Below are 12,821 nucleotides of genomic sequence, written 5' to 3'. Positions count from 1 at the left end.
TCTCGATCAAGTCGCGAACTAATCGAACCTACCAGCGCGAACATTCCCGGGGTTGACAGGATGAAATAATTACGATTTACGAGCAATGGTAATGAATTTTCCACCCTCAAACCCCCTCAGATCGTGTTGCTCACGGGTGCACGCGGGGTTCAATTGAAAGGAAATTAGGTTCAATATAGTTCAATGTTTGCAGAGAGTGCAGAATGGAAATGGAACTAATTTTTGTAAACGGTTCTCAATTTCCGTGCAGCGAATGAACACGAAACGTGTCGCGCGGTTGGAAGAGCTGGTTGTGGTAGCTCAGGCAACACTGTAATCGGACCGGTTTGTTCGTTTTCTTAAGCTTCTTATCCTTGTCTCTTGCAAGCCTTTCCATCGTTAACCCGATTTGCTTACCGTTTTAAGGAGGAAGCTGGTTGTCGGACGGTCTCGTTAGCTTTGGTAATGTCGGGGCCGCTTCTGCTTCACGGCACAAAACATCACTATGGAACATAGTGTGATTGACAACAGCTACACCAACAATGACAATTGCCAAGAATTTCCCTCCTGCCTTTTCCTTTCTTTCCCTATTTGTAGCCACATGTACGAATGGGGATCATTACGAACGGCTGCAGACGGACTGTGACGTGTATGTGTGTGTGTGTATGTGTCGTTAGTATTGAGGTGAAGAATGGAGAAATCATCACTGCCAGCAGCACCGTACCTTACTCTAACGAGGACCCGTTTAGCCCTTTTGCCATCGGAATCGAATTGATTGGTTCGGTCGACTGCATTTCCTGTTTCGTTTCGTTTCACTCCGGCAGCGACTCCGATCAAACTTCCTCCTCTGTACAGCTCCGTTCCTTCCCTTGTGCTCTGTGTTCACTTACCTGGGCGTTACCGAGCCTTTAAGAAAGAGCTGCAGGAAGAGCTGCTTAATGGCGAGCAGCCACGCGAGGTGCGGTGCAATTTCCCATATGGCGCCGCGGAAACGGCCCCGCCCGCAGAAGCGCAGCACGATCGCCAGGACGATGTTGATGGTGAGGAACACGCTGGTAACGACTGGAAGAGAAAAGATAAGAAAAACACGAGGGCATTAGAGTGGGTTTGCGATTAGATTACGAAGCTGTTACGTTCGGCTGGTGTGATTTGTTGTAGGTTAAAGTTTCTTTAAGCGCTTTTTCCCCCACCCCCTGTTCGGTGGGCGGAGCGCATGAAATGTGGAGGCAATAGAAATGCAATTTCATTCTTGTGCAGCACAGGTCAGGTTTGATTGGGAGATTATTGATAAATTAATTTCTTAATAGCATTGAAACTATGGAGGATTACATGATGGAAGCTGTGTGGAAGAAGCTTCTCTTGTAATTAATACAATATTGATCAATTATTACAAGTTATTATTTTTTTAATAAATAGTCGTTTCAGTACAATTAATAATTATTTTGAAGGTAGCTAAACGAGTAGGTAACAATGGTGATTGGACGACAATAGTAATGTACTCCAAAACGATATAACTCAAAGATCTCAGTTATTTAATCCTGCCACCAATGTTTTATCTTCTTTGCTAAATTGTAAAAAGCCTTAAAATATTGTAATATTGTATAAAAATTAATAAATAAATAAATTCATACAAAATATTATTAAAAAATATAATTTAAAACCAGTTTGGCTTAATGTCATTTTAAAATATGCATGGCCAGTCTTGTCCCCTGTACCGTCAACTCGTGCGGCTTAACAACATGCCCGTCATAGATTCAAGCCCCGAATGGACCGTTCCACCCTCTTGATGGTACAGGTAGGCTTTGAAAGACAGCAGTTGTTATCCCAAAAAGAGCAAGATGCATTATACAGGGTTTTTGAGGATTATATAGACATGTTCAGCGAGTTGTAGATTCGTTCAGGCATATAATAGACTCTTTCAGCGAGATATAGGATTGTTCGGAAGTAGGCGTTGACATGTTCAGCGATTCTGTAGTGCTGTCATTTGTTTTGTTTACATACTGTGCCGCAGGGTTCAATTTTTCATTCTTAAAAGTCCTAAAAGTAGCTAAAAATCATTCCCCAAGCTGTTTAATACATGAATTACAGTGAACCCTCTCTTATTTGAGAGGCGATGGGACTGTCGAATAAGAGGGGTTTTCAAATTACAGAGGTGGAAAGTGAATGAAAGGTCCATCCAAACAAGAAAGAGACAGAACATTTCGTATGCAGCCTTACAGGGTTTTCAATGATATTATTGAAGTGTTCAGCGAGTTTTTGATTCGTTCGGGCATATAATTGACACTTTCAGCGAGATATTGAATTGTTCGGAAGCAGGCGTTGACAAGTTCGGCGATACTATAGAGCTGTCACTTTCGTACCCCTTGGACTGCAGCTTGGATCATTCTCATCAGAAGGTAAACAAACGGTTTTCGTAAAAATATGTTTGTTTTAACTAATTCATGAATTAAACAGCTTGGGGAATGATTATTAGCTACTTTTAGGACTTTTAAGAATGAAAAATTGAACCCTGCGGCACAGTGTGTAAACAAAACAAATGACAACACTACAGAATTGCTGAACTTGTCAACGCCTGCTTACGAACAATTCAATATCTCGCTGAAAGTGTCAATTATAAGCCCGAACGAATCAACAACTCGCTGAACATGTCAATAATATCATTGAAAGCCCTGTAACTGTTGCTATAGGAAACTGCGAACAGGATTGCCAATTTGAGCATACATCATTCAATAACCATGGCAACACCATACACAAATAAGAGGGACACAGATTTCAGAGGTTTTCCAAATTAGAGGAACAAAAATGTACTGGAAATCAAGGGACTTTGCAAAATGTTCAAATAAGAGAGGTTTTTCAAATTGGAGAGGTGTCAAATAAGAGAGGGTTCACTGTAGTTAAAACAAACATATTTTTACGAAAACCGTTTGTTTGCCTTTTTTTTGAGAATGATCCAAGCTGCAGTCCAAGGGGTACGTGACAGCTAACAGAGTAAAGTGACAGCTCTGCAGTATAACCGAACATGTCAACGCCTACTTCCGAACAATCCTATATCTCGCTGAAAGAGTCTATTATATGCCTGAACGAATCAACAACTCGCTGAACATGTCTATATAATCCTCGAAAATCCTGTAAAGGCGAGGGTACATTGTCCGTACTCGCCAGTGTAATTTCGATTTTGACTAGCGCATCTGAAGGCGGCTGGTGGAAGCCTTTTTTGGTCATCGAGGGAATGTTCTTGGTGTATCTCAAATTTAAAAAGTTTTTTAACTGTTCTTTATGCGAAAATGCACAACATATCTATCTATCAATTAAAAAGCTTTTCCAGCCCAGTTTAAGTTAAAAAAAAAGAAAAAATAACATATTTTTTCAAGTGGCTTCAAATTGTTTAACAAATTCGGTCAGCCGCCGTCAAATGTGCTAATGAAAATTGAAATTACACTAGCGATTAGGGACAATTTCCTCCGGTCTTAACAATTTCTTTTTTTTATATATGTTTTATTATTTATTATTTATTTATTTATTAATTTATTTTTTTATTGTTCAGTAGGGACAGGCGTATTGCATTTATTATTTATTATACAAAATAAGCAAATGCAATGAATTTTGTCACATTTATGAAAGTATTTGTTTGCTCATGAAATCATCTTAATTAATTTGTAGCGAATGTTATACCAAAAAGGTAGTTTCCAACCTTTTTTCAAACCTCCAAACTGATTATGAGAAACATCGACGTTATATTAAAATCACACAAGAAGTTGTACGATAAAGTTTTTTCTCTATATTTGTAACATTTGTTACAAATCTCAAATGCCTTACCATTATAATTAAAACTTGTCAAAGAACAGAGGTAGAGTGCTGTACATCTTAAGCTTAATTAGCTTTAAATCAATAAAATTGGTCTTCTTCAATAAAAAAATCTTCTTTCTCTGATTGAAATCAAAAAATCTATAATCCCACGTCTGCTACTTCATTACAAGCAAAGAGAAATGACAAAAGTAAAACAACAAAAGGACCAGACCAAATCTAAAATAGAAAATTCAAAACAAAAATGAAGACGTAGACGAACTAAAACGATGATAAAGCTGCCACCAACGGTTTGCTGAAAAGTTTACAATCCACAGCCATTGTGCAGTTAACATCTTTAAGCCCAATTTAATAGGTCAAAACCCCTTCCAACAACCCTCCACAGCCGGAAAAGGTCAACAGAACTGACGAACAAACGAACACGGTAGTCGGAAAAATAAAACAAAGACTAAACCAAACTTCAAAGACTAAACCAAGTAAGGAAGGGAAGAGTCCTTACTTGTTTTAATCATCATCCCCCCCCCCCCTTTGCGATCCAACTTTCGCTCAAAAATCTTCCAAACCATCTTGAGCGCGACAAGCAAGAGCCGCCGGATCAAATAATGGCTGCGTAATAATTGGAAAAGTTTCGAGTGATAAGAAAACTTTCCTGGCTACCTCCTCCCCCCCCCACCTCTACTAACCAAGGGTTTTTCACCCGCACAATTTATACACCAGCATTAGAAATGCAGTGCTGTGGCACACGGTCGCAGTTCATTTCGTTCATTTCTCGCTGAAGCTTCATTTCATTCGGCCGAAGCGGCCTCGTCTTCACACCAACCCTGTCGGCAATTTTTGTGTCTCACTGCCTTACCATTGTTGCAATTACATTGCAATCCCGTGCCCCACCCTTACCTATGCTCTCGACGCTCTGGCCCTGCGGTACCGCGATGGCCCACACGTCGAACAGGATCGAGGCGATCAGATAGCAGGCGAACGCGACCCGCTTCTGCTTCAGCGCGTAGCTCTGGTACAGCTTGTCGAGGACGGCATCGGGCAGCAGCACACCACCGGTGCCGGGCTGATTGATACCGACCGTCGTCGAAATCGTGCCGTCCATCGTGTGTTGGTTGGTTGAAATTTTGCGTGCGCTTTTAGCTACACAGCTACACTTTTCACTGATCCACTCGCACGGCGCACGAAGGGTGCGTCTATTTCGTTTCTTTTTTGTTTTGATTTCACTTTAAAACAATGCCCTTTCAGCCGTCGCACAGACAGCTTGCCAACACGAATCACTCAGACACACGCGCACAATCACTTTGCCACACGTGGGTTGCTTTGATTCGTTTGCAAGTATCGAACGCAAGATGCACAGCACAGCATGATTTTATGCTCTTTCTCTCTCTCTTTCTACAACCGTATTCACTTGCGAGAAGGTGAAATGATCGACTGTCGACTTGTGGATCCAACACACTCACACACACGAACACGGATACATAAACACACCCACAAACACAGCGCACGGCTGGCGATGATGTTGATGATAATGCTAACGAATGTTCCGGGGCGGTCGAAGCGCGTTTGTGCTGTGTGTTTGCTTCTATCGTTGCTGCGATGCCATCGCCACTGCTACATCATCATCGACCAGGTCGACGGCGACACGGCGAGTCCTCCTGTCCCTGTGCTGGCCCGGATGACGATGAGCTTGCGATGTTCCGCTCTTCGGTGTTTGATAAAAGGGGATCACATGTTTGTCACTGTGGCAGAATCCATCCCATCCCGTGCCCGAGCCTTTGCTGTGATGCTCGCGTGGTTGCTCGCTGGTCCGATGGTGTGCTGTTAGTTGAAATGTTTTTAGTTTTTATGCTGTTTTCCCGTGCACCAGCCAGTGCCAGTCGTTTCGAGCTGTGGCGAGCATGCTGAGAGAACGAAAGAGAAGAACGAAAAACAGCGATTAGGACAGAGAAAAGGAAAAAAAAAACAGCTGAACGTCAACAACGTGACAGTGGAGATCGTTAATGAACTGGTTGCATATTTTCTTATCGATTTGTTCACCCGGTTACGCCGACTGTCGCCCGCCGTTTGCAGATTGATTGCCGTTTGAAAAAGAGAAGGAGGAAACTGCTTTTTGCTGCTCTACTCCGCACAGCGCGGCACGCAATCGCGCGTTACGCCTGCCCAATCAATCATATACCCTGCTAATACGTGTCAGCTTTGCGCATCTGAAGCTGTTATATTTGGGTAGAATGGGCATGGATTGAGAGTGAGAGGGCCAATGGAAAAATAGAGGGAGAAATCTCCAATACAAATCATTTCTCTAGAGCTTTCGGGCGAAGTTTCAGAGGTGAGTGATGGTGGATTTGTTTCTCCCGATACACCTGACCGCCCGCCATCGAGATCGTAACCCGGTGAGCGCTTATAGTACGCCACCCGTCATGGCTCAACAGCCCGCAGAGGAGAAGGTTTTATTTCGACATGGGGATGTTTTTTATGACCATCACCCGAGCAAAGGTACGGTTTCACATCTGCACCTGACTGCTATTGAAATTGATAACGGTGTTTGATGTTTATTATGGGTTGCGTCCATCTTTTATGCGCTCGCATTGAAGCACTTTAGATTAGAAATGGCGATTCAAAGGTGAGCTGTTTGTTTCACCCTAGCATAGGTGTGCAAATTAAATTCAATAAAATATGCAGAAGAGTGTAATTTTATTTTTGACTCTATGGTAACATGAAATGTGGTTGTGATGAAGTACAAAAAAACTTTTTGGTAGCATTTTGATTTACTCCCAGCATGTATGCTAATTAGAAAAAGTTTGTGTCAGCCCACTTTTGCTACACTCCATCATCGAAACGGCGCCGAGTGGTTAGTTTGCTTAGTTGGGATGCCAAAAGCGCTCTGTGTCGGATGGGGGAAACATAGCTGTCCTTATACATTGTGTGGTGCAGAAAATTCACAGAATAACATTAACAACTCTTAGTGCAACGGGGTTTGTAAACGTTGTTACACACACACACACACTAGCCATTCCTTTTAACATTTACCCTGTGAAGCTTGGTGTGTATGCTACAGCATTTTTTGTTGCTACCAAAGCCGCAAGCAACTTTATACTGCAGTTTTATAAAGGCAACCAACCAGAGCAAAACATCCCCTGGAAAGTTTCCCTCTCCCAGCGATGGCTGATGCTGCAGTTCAAAGCATGTTGGTTTTGATGCGAAATTTCCACGCTCGCTTTACTTTTCTTGTGCTAGAGCAAACCCTCCCACCCTCCCCCTTACACACAAGCACACTCGCCCTTCAGCTCCAGCCAATTCCGTGAACCGTGTTACTGTTCGCTCTTAGCTGTACATGGGTGTGCACATTTTATTTTTTATCCCTCTCCCCTCTATTATTCTACAACTTTTAAAACAGCAACAACAAAACGCCACACGATCTCGCAGCGCTTATGGATGCATTATCCCGTCCCGACCCCGCGTGAGTGGATCTAAAACCCCGAAAACACGGCATTACAAATAATGTAACATTACATTTTACGGTTCCCATCCGTATACCCGGGTGCGCTACACAACTGGGGCTGCGAAACGCAGTTTGCATTCACGGAATGCAGTCACTCAGCGCTCATCGTACCGGAAACGAGCACGGTGCACGGTTATGGCAGGATTAGTGGAAGCGTGCCGCAATTCTAACCGGGTGCACCATGCGTCTCCATCACGGCTGAACCACCAGGCGGCTCCATCGCGCCCTGGCACGTGTAGCAAATAATATTATTGCTCAGCTCCTGCCTGTACGTACACCCGTCGCCCGTTGCCAACCTCCCCCTTTTCGTTGGATAAAAATGTGCGTCACTGTGTGCAAATGTGTGTGTCTGTGTGTGTTAACAGATAACAAACTGGTTGCAGTTTGGAACAATTCCACGCGCCCTTTTGCAACCATTACTCAACGGTTTGTGGTTAATTTACGGGTAGTAGGCGGTCGTCATACACTATCTATTTATAAACAAGCACACACACATACATATACACATACACATATACTTTCATAGATCTAATCATTACCTCTCCCTTGCTCCCTTGCGATAAAAACGGGGGAATTCCTTGTTTACACACACCACGCGCGAAAATAATCTATTGAGCTGCGGTGTATTGTTAATTATTTCCATCCCTTCTTGCCACTCGTCTCGGCTCGACTGCGCTCGTGCCTAGTGCCAAATGATGCTCCCTTTCAATCCCTCCCCCTTCTCCCTCCCCCCCCTCTCCCTCCCTGACGCCTGAATGCCCCGAGGGGTTTCCGTACTGTTGCTGTTACCTTTCAATTATGCGCCGCTTTCGAGGTCGACATAAAATTTATGATTCTGGTTGCGGCCTCCACGCTCCATGTCCCCGATTTTCCCCCCGAGAACTCTATTTTTTCGGTTGCCAGTTGGTGGTGAGTTGAAAAGTGTCTGCAAAGTTTACAGTCAACATACACAACCGTACAGAGCTGGTACGGCGGAGCACAGCCTTGGCACAGCCTTGGCGCTCTCGACCATTCAATTAGCTTAATGTATTTCGTGTGCTTTGGCACAGCCGTTCATAAACCACTTCACTTGCCACCGCTTCCTTGGGCTTCCTTGGTAAGGTAGGCCGGCTTTGGCGTAAATCAATAGATGGAAAGCCTTTTTCCATACCTTTTCTTTTTTGGACGACCAAATACGAGGGCGGTTGGGAGGAAAACGAAGCGAAAGGTGGTGGAAGAAAAATGGTCGATTACATGGAAACTCAATTGTTGTGGCAGTTTATGTGCGTGTGTGTGTATGTGAGGTACACATTCTCGAGGCCTGAGGGACAAAAAATAATAACCATTGAAAGGTCAGCACTGTCAACAGTGTTCGGTTCGGTTGAGAATTCGCAGGCCCACTTTCCCGGCCCGCAGTTGGTTGTGGTCGAAAATGTGTGTCTGGCACGAAGGGGTTTTTCCACTAAAAATACTTGACCTACGTTGCTGACACCCTAGCTTCCCTTTTTCACTGAGGGAAGTGCTAAATCGCATCCCAACGTTCTTGTACTTTCACTCCCGCACTCTGGACAATATTCACGGAAGGATTAGCTACGGTGAGAAGGTTTTTCTTTCATTCTTTTTCCACATTAAAGTGTTAGCATGGAAGGCATAGTTCTCATTCCTGACCGCAAGGAAACGGTGGTCACACATAAAATATCCAACCCTAACGGCCACAGCATTCCAGCGCTGTACTGATGGCTCTTTAACCCAAACACACACAGAGCTCAATCATGCGCTAATGACGGTCAAGCTTCCGGCGTTTCGATTTGAAGATTGAGAGGATGTTTAAAAAATAACAGGCTGGAATTTTGATACACGATGAGGTTCAATTATGGGCCGGATTAAGATGACACACATCCGAGGAAGGGTGACACATTTTTGGCCCCGAACAAAAAAAAAGACCATCGGATGAATAATTCAGTGGCAGGAAATGAGGAAAAGATGTTAAACCTCGTCATCAAAGGTGAGTGATGTTTCCGTACTGTATTTTTGCTTGAAGCGTATGCTTTTGGAGCTAGGTTCAACATCTAGACATTCGGATCTTGAAGTGAAGCCAAGTAGCAACAGCAATAGCAACAGCAGAGGCCATCCATTGGGTCAAGTGTAAGTGGATATGATGGCAATCTTATTGCGCTCCATTTCCGCAGTAATGAAACGCAGAAGGAGTAGGAGAAAGAAAACCCATCTTCCTCCATTACCAGCTTGCCCCAGATCGGTGAACTATTTTGCTCTTCTTTCATTCCCCCCAAAACCTCACATGCATCACCATTCACATCTCGGCTCAGCAGCACGATGCTGCTTCCCTGGCTTCGGTGGAAAGCAATTAAGATGCTCCCTGGGCATGGGGCGGAGAGGGATAAATAAATGTGAGGTAGTGTCCCATTTCCAAGCAGGGTTTCTGTTTCTGTTCATCCAGCAGAATCTGGGTCTGGTGTGCATCAGAACTCACAACGAAACGGACGAAACGGCTGCTAGGAATCAGCTCAGCTCTCGGGGGTTAGTAAATGTTTGCTACGAAAATGAATGAATGGTTGGTGTTCGGAGGAGCTGGATCTGTTTACCGAGCGGGAAAAACATCCGATTCTGATGATGATTTGCAGCCCTTTTTTTGTTGCAGCCCTGATGGGACACTTGGGAATGAGAACGTTACTGGCACAATATCACGAGCAAAAGCTGCGAGAATTACACTTTGAAACGTGCACACAGTAAAGAGAACCGTTACCTTAGCTGTAGTGTTGTTTAGAGTTCTTTTTTTTCATTAAACTGACGTGCCTGTTACCACTCCTCTATCTCCCTTCTAGGTAGCTTAAAAGCTCTCCTCCCCATCTTAAGCACAAGAGTGAAGAACTTTCTCTGCCGTTTCAGATTTACATTTGCATACTTTCGCATTTCGCAGAGCTGAGCAGAACTTTTGTGCCACCGTTGTGCAGCGAAGGAAAGGTGGAAAATTAAATTTTATTCGCACTAACAACTGCTGCTGCTGCTGCAATCTGCGTCCCGATTTACTTCACGAGAAATGAAAGTGCCGTACCAGAAGTCGGAGCGACATTAGCGGGCGTAACTTCGTTTTGCACTCTCCCATTCCCCCTTTGGTGACGGGCGTCTCAATCTGGGCGAGGCCGAGGACAGCATGGATAGCAAAATTATATGCTAAACTACTGGCTTTCAGCAACTCAGACACACACACACATACACCGATAGACCATAAACTTCTTATCAGTTTGTTTGTCCGGAGGAAAAAGTTTTGCTCGCTTCACTTCCTCTAATGGGGTCGGACGAATCACGGACGGTGAATTTATTGCTAACAAGATGGCAATCAAGACAAGAGCTATGCCATGGTTCGATTCACTGTGTCCCGGTCCGATCCGTTGCAGGGACCTTCTCCCCTCCCCCCTTTGTTGGATTCGGCTGGAGTTGTTTTCGAAGATAAATAAGGCGAATGGTTTCGATTGCTTGTGTTCTCTGTTTTTTTTTTCTTCTCTCTCTTCTCCCCAAAAGGGATGTCTCCCCATTCTTGAGCAGGGATATGTGTATTAGGGTGCGCCATTAGGGTTTACTTGGATGCTTCACGGGCACGGACGTTTCGGTCGCTAATGTATGGGGTGTTTTTGGTATTGATTGAAATCAAACTTTCTTCGCCTTTGTGCTTGTGTGAATTTAAGGGAGAGTTGTTTGGAGTTGTTGGGGTTGTTTGATAAAAGAGGAGGAGGAGCCGTTTTGAAGAGGTTTAATTTAGTTTTTTTCAAACAGAATTTTGTCTTCCAACACCATTCTTATGAAAAAGCTTTGAATTGTGCAGTTAATTAAGTGGCCTTTATGGATGTTTGCAGAATATCTTTTTGATGTGGTTTCTATTTATAATTGACCTTTTTAATTAATTAAGACACTCATTTCTTTTTTAATTGAATTAAAACAACACAAACCCCTCAATGAGTTACATCGTTCCATTGAAAGTTCCACACCGCCAGTAAGTGGGGGAAGTAAATGGAAAGGTAAAAGGAAAATTGCAAACACCCTCAACCCTCTCAACGTCTCAATTAGAGATGATCTATTACGAACGGAATTTGATGCAAAATGTTTCCCATAAATCAAACCCACACAATCGCTCCACTCTCCTTCGCATTGCGCTTCACCATATGGCAGAGAGTGGAATGTGTAACAGACTGATGCTACTGTCGCTGGAGATGAATATTTTAGCAAGTTAAATAATTTTCTTTATACACACACACACTCAAATTCGCTCATCATATACACACACACACGCATACAGGCACGCTTGATTTGGTTGATCTCGGACCAAACTCTACTGCCAAAAAGGGAAGCCATTTGTCTGTTGTATCGTTGGTTTCGTTGCCTGCCTGCCTTGCAATCTCCTCCCAACGGGGCCACAAAAGTGCACAAAATCGTAATCGAACGAATGTGCGATGGATACATATTGACATACATTGACTTTCCGTCCTTCCCCCATATAGGAGGACAGTGTGTGTGTGTGGATGCTATTCGGATCTGTCCTTACAGCTTGTGAGCCTTTTTTTGGCTTGCTTCCGTTGTTGTTGTTCCTTCCTGTATCAAATGGGAGGGAGTTTTTGCTGTTGCGAGGACTACAGATCGATACTACAGAGTTGGCGGTGGTTATTTCAGTGCGATATTGCAGAAACGTGCTCGGATGTACCATTCAAAGGCTCCAAGGATTTGTATGGGAGGAAGGGTAAGCGGTTAGAGTGATAAAAAGGCCTCCAAAATAGTGTATTTGCATCGGGTTAACAACGTCCACGCCGAGTGGTTGAATAGATTAAATAAACGCTGGATTATTTATGGCGAACGCAGGCGATGGAAAAAGAGAGAGAAGAAATTGAAAAAAAGCCTCTCTTCGTGGTTGCTTTTTGGGTCATTTGAACACGAGATGGTATTTTTAGTTACCCGTATTGGTGACATGAAATTGGAGTTTGGTAGACAGCTGCCGATGTACACTTGGCTCACGATAGCCTTTTCGAGCTGTTTGATATGAGATTTCGGCACAGGTTTGTTTAGTGTATTGAATAACAAAGCATTCCAATTCAAAGGTGCATGTAAAACATTCAATCTTCGTGAAGGTAACTAAACCAACACCAAAAACTAAACTACTGAAGTTGATTGCTCGTGCAGAATGTCGTCTTAAGCAGTGATTCAAATTTCAATCAATTTTGAGCAGATCAATCCATCTATAACAAGTGTCTGATATCGAGCATGCTATTTTCAGCCTCCTTCAGAAGTCTCCTGAGGACGAATATTATACCCCAAGACTCCATTCATCCTCTCTCTCTCTCTTTATGTCTCCGCCCCAAAGCTCCTCTCCGAAAAGCAACCAACTGTATTTCCATTTTACTGGCACTTAATAACATTGTAAACCTATTACGATAGCACCCGAAAATGTACACCCACTGGCAGTCTGGTACACGCGTCTCTGCCTCCCTCCACATCGTACTGTGTGATGAATATGACCATTCGTTTGCCACTCGAGGCATTTTAATGCGTTTTTCAT

General features: G+C 43.6%; 1 protein-coding gene across 3 annotated transcripts in view; it reads right to left on the bottom strand.

Moving 5' to 3' along the window:
- LOC120900035 (adenylate cyclase type 3) overlaps nt 1–12,821 on the bottom strand; it is a 44,003-nt gene that overhangs the window by 29,231 nt on the left and 1,951 nt on the right. For 2 of the 3 annotated variants that reach the window (XM_040306525.1, XM_040306526.1), the window contains exons 2-3: nt 4,678–5,681; nt 870–1,041 (exon numbers count right to left, since the gene is read on the bottom strand). In XM_040306525.1, the coding sequence (XP_040162459.1) occupies nt 870–1,041; nt 4,678–4,882 (377 nt within the window). In that variant the 5' untranslated portion in view covers nt 4,883–5,681. The other variant, XM_040306528.1, reaches the window with a different exon arrangement.

Source organism: Anopheles arabiensis, chromosome 3, assembly GCF_016920715.1.
Source record: "Anopheles arabiensis isolate DONGOLA chromosome 3, AaraD3, whole genome shotgun sequence".
NCBI classification, from domain to species: domain Eukaryota; kingdom Metazoa; phylum Arthropoda; class Insecta; order Diptera; family Culicidae; genus Anopheles; species Anopheles arabiensis.
Note: the sequence above shows the minus strand (reverse complement) of the source record. Positions and strands in the feature narration are given on the sequence as shown.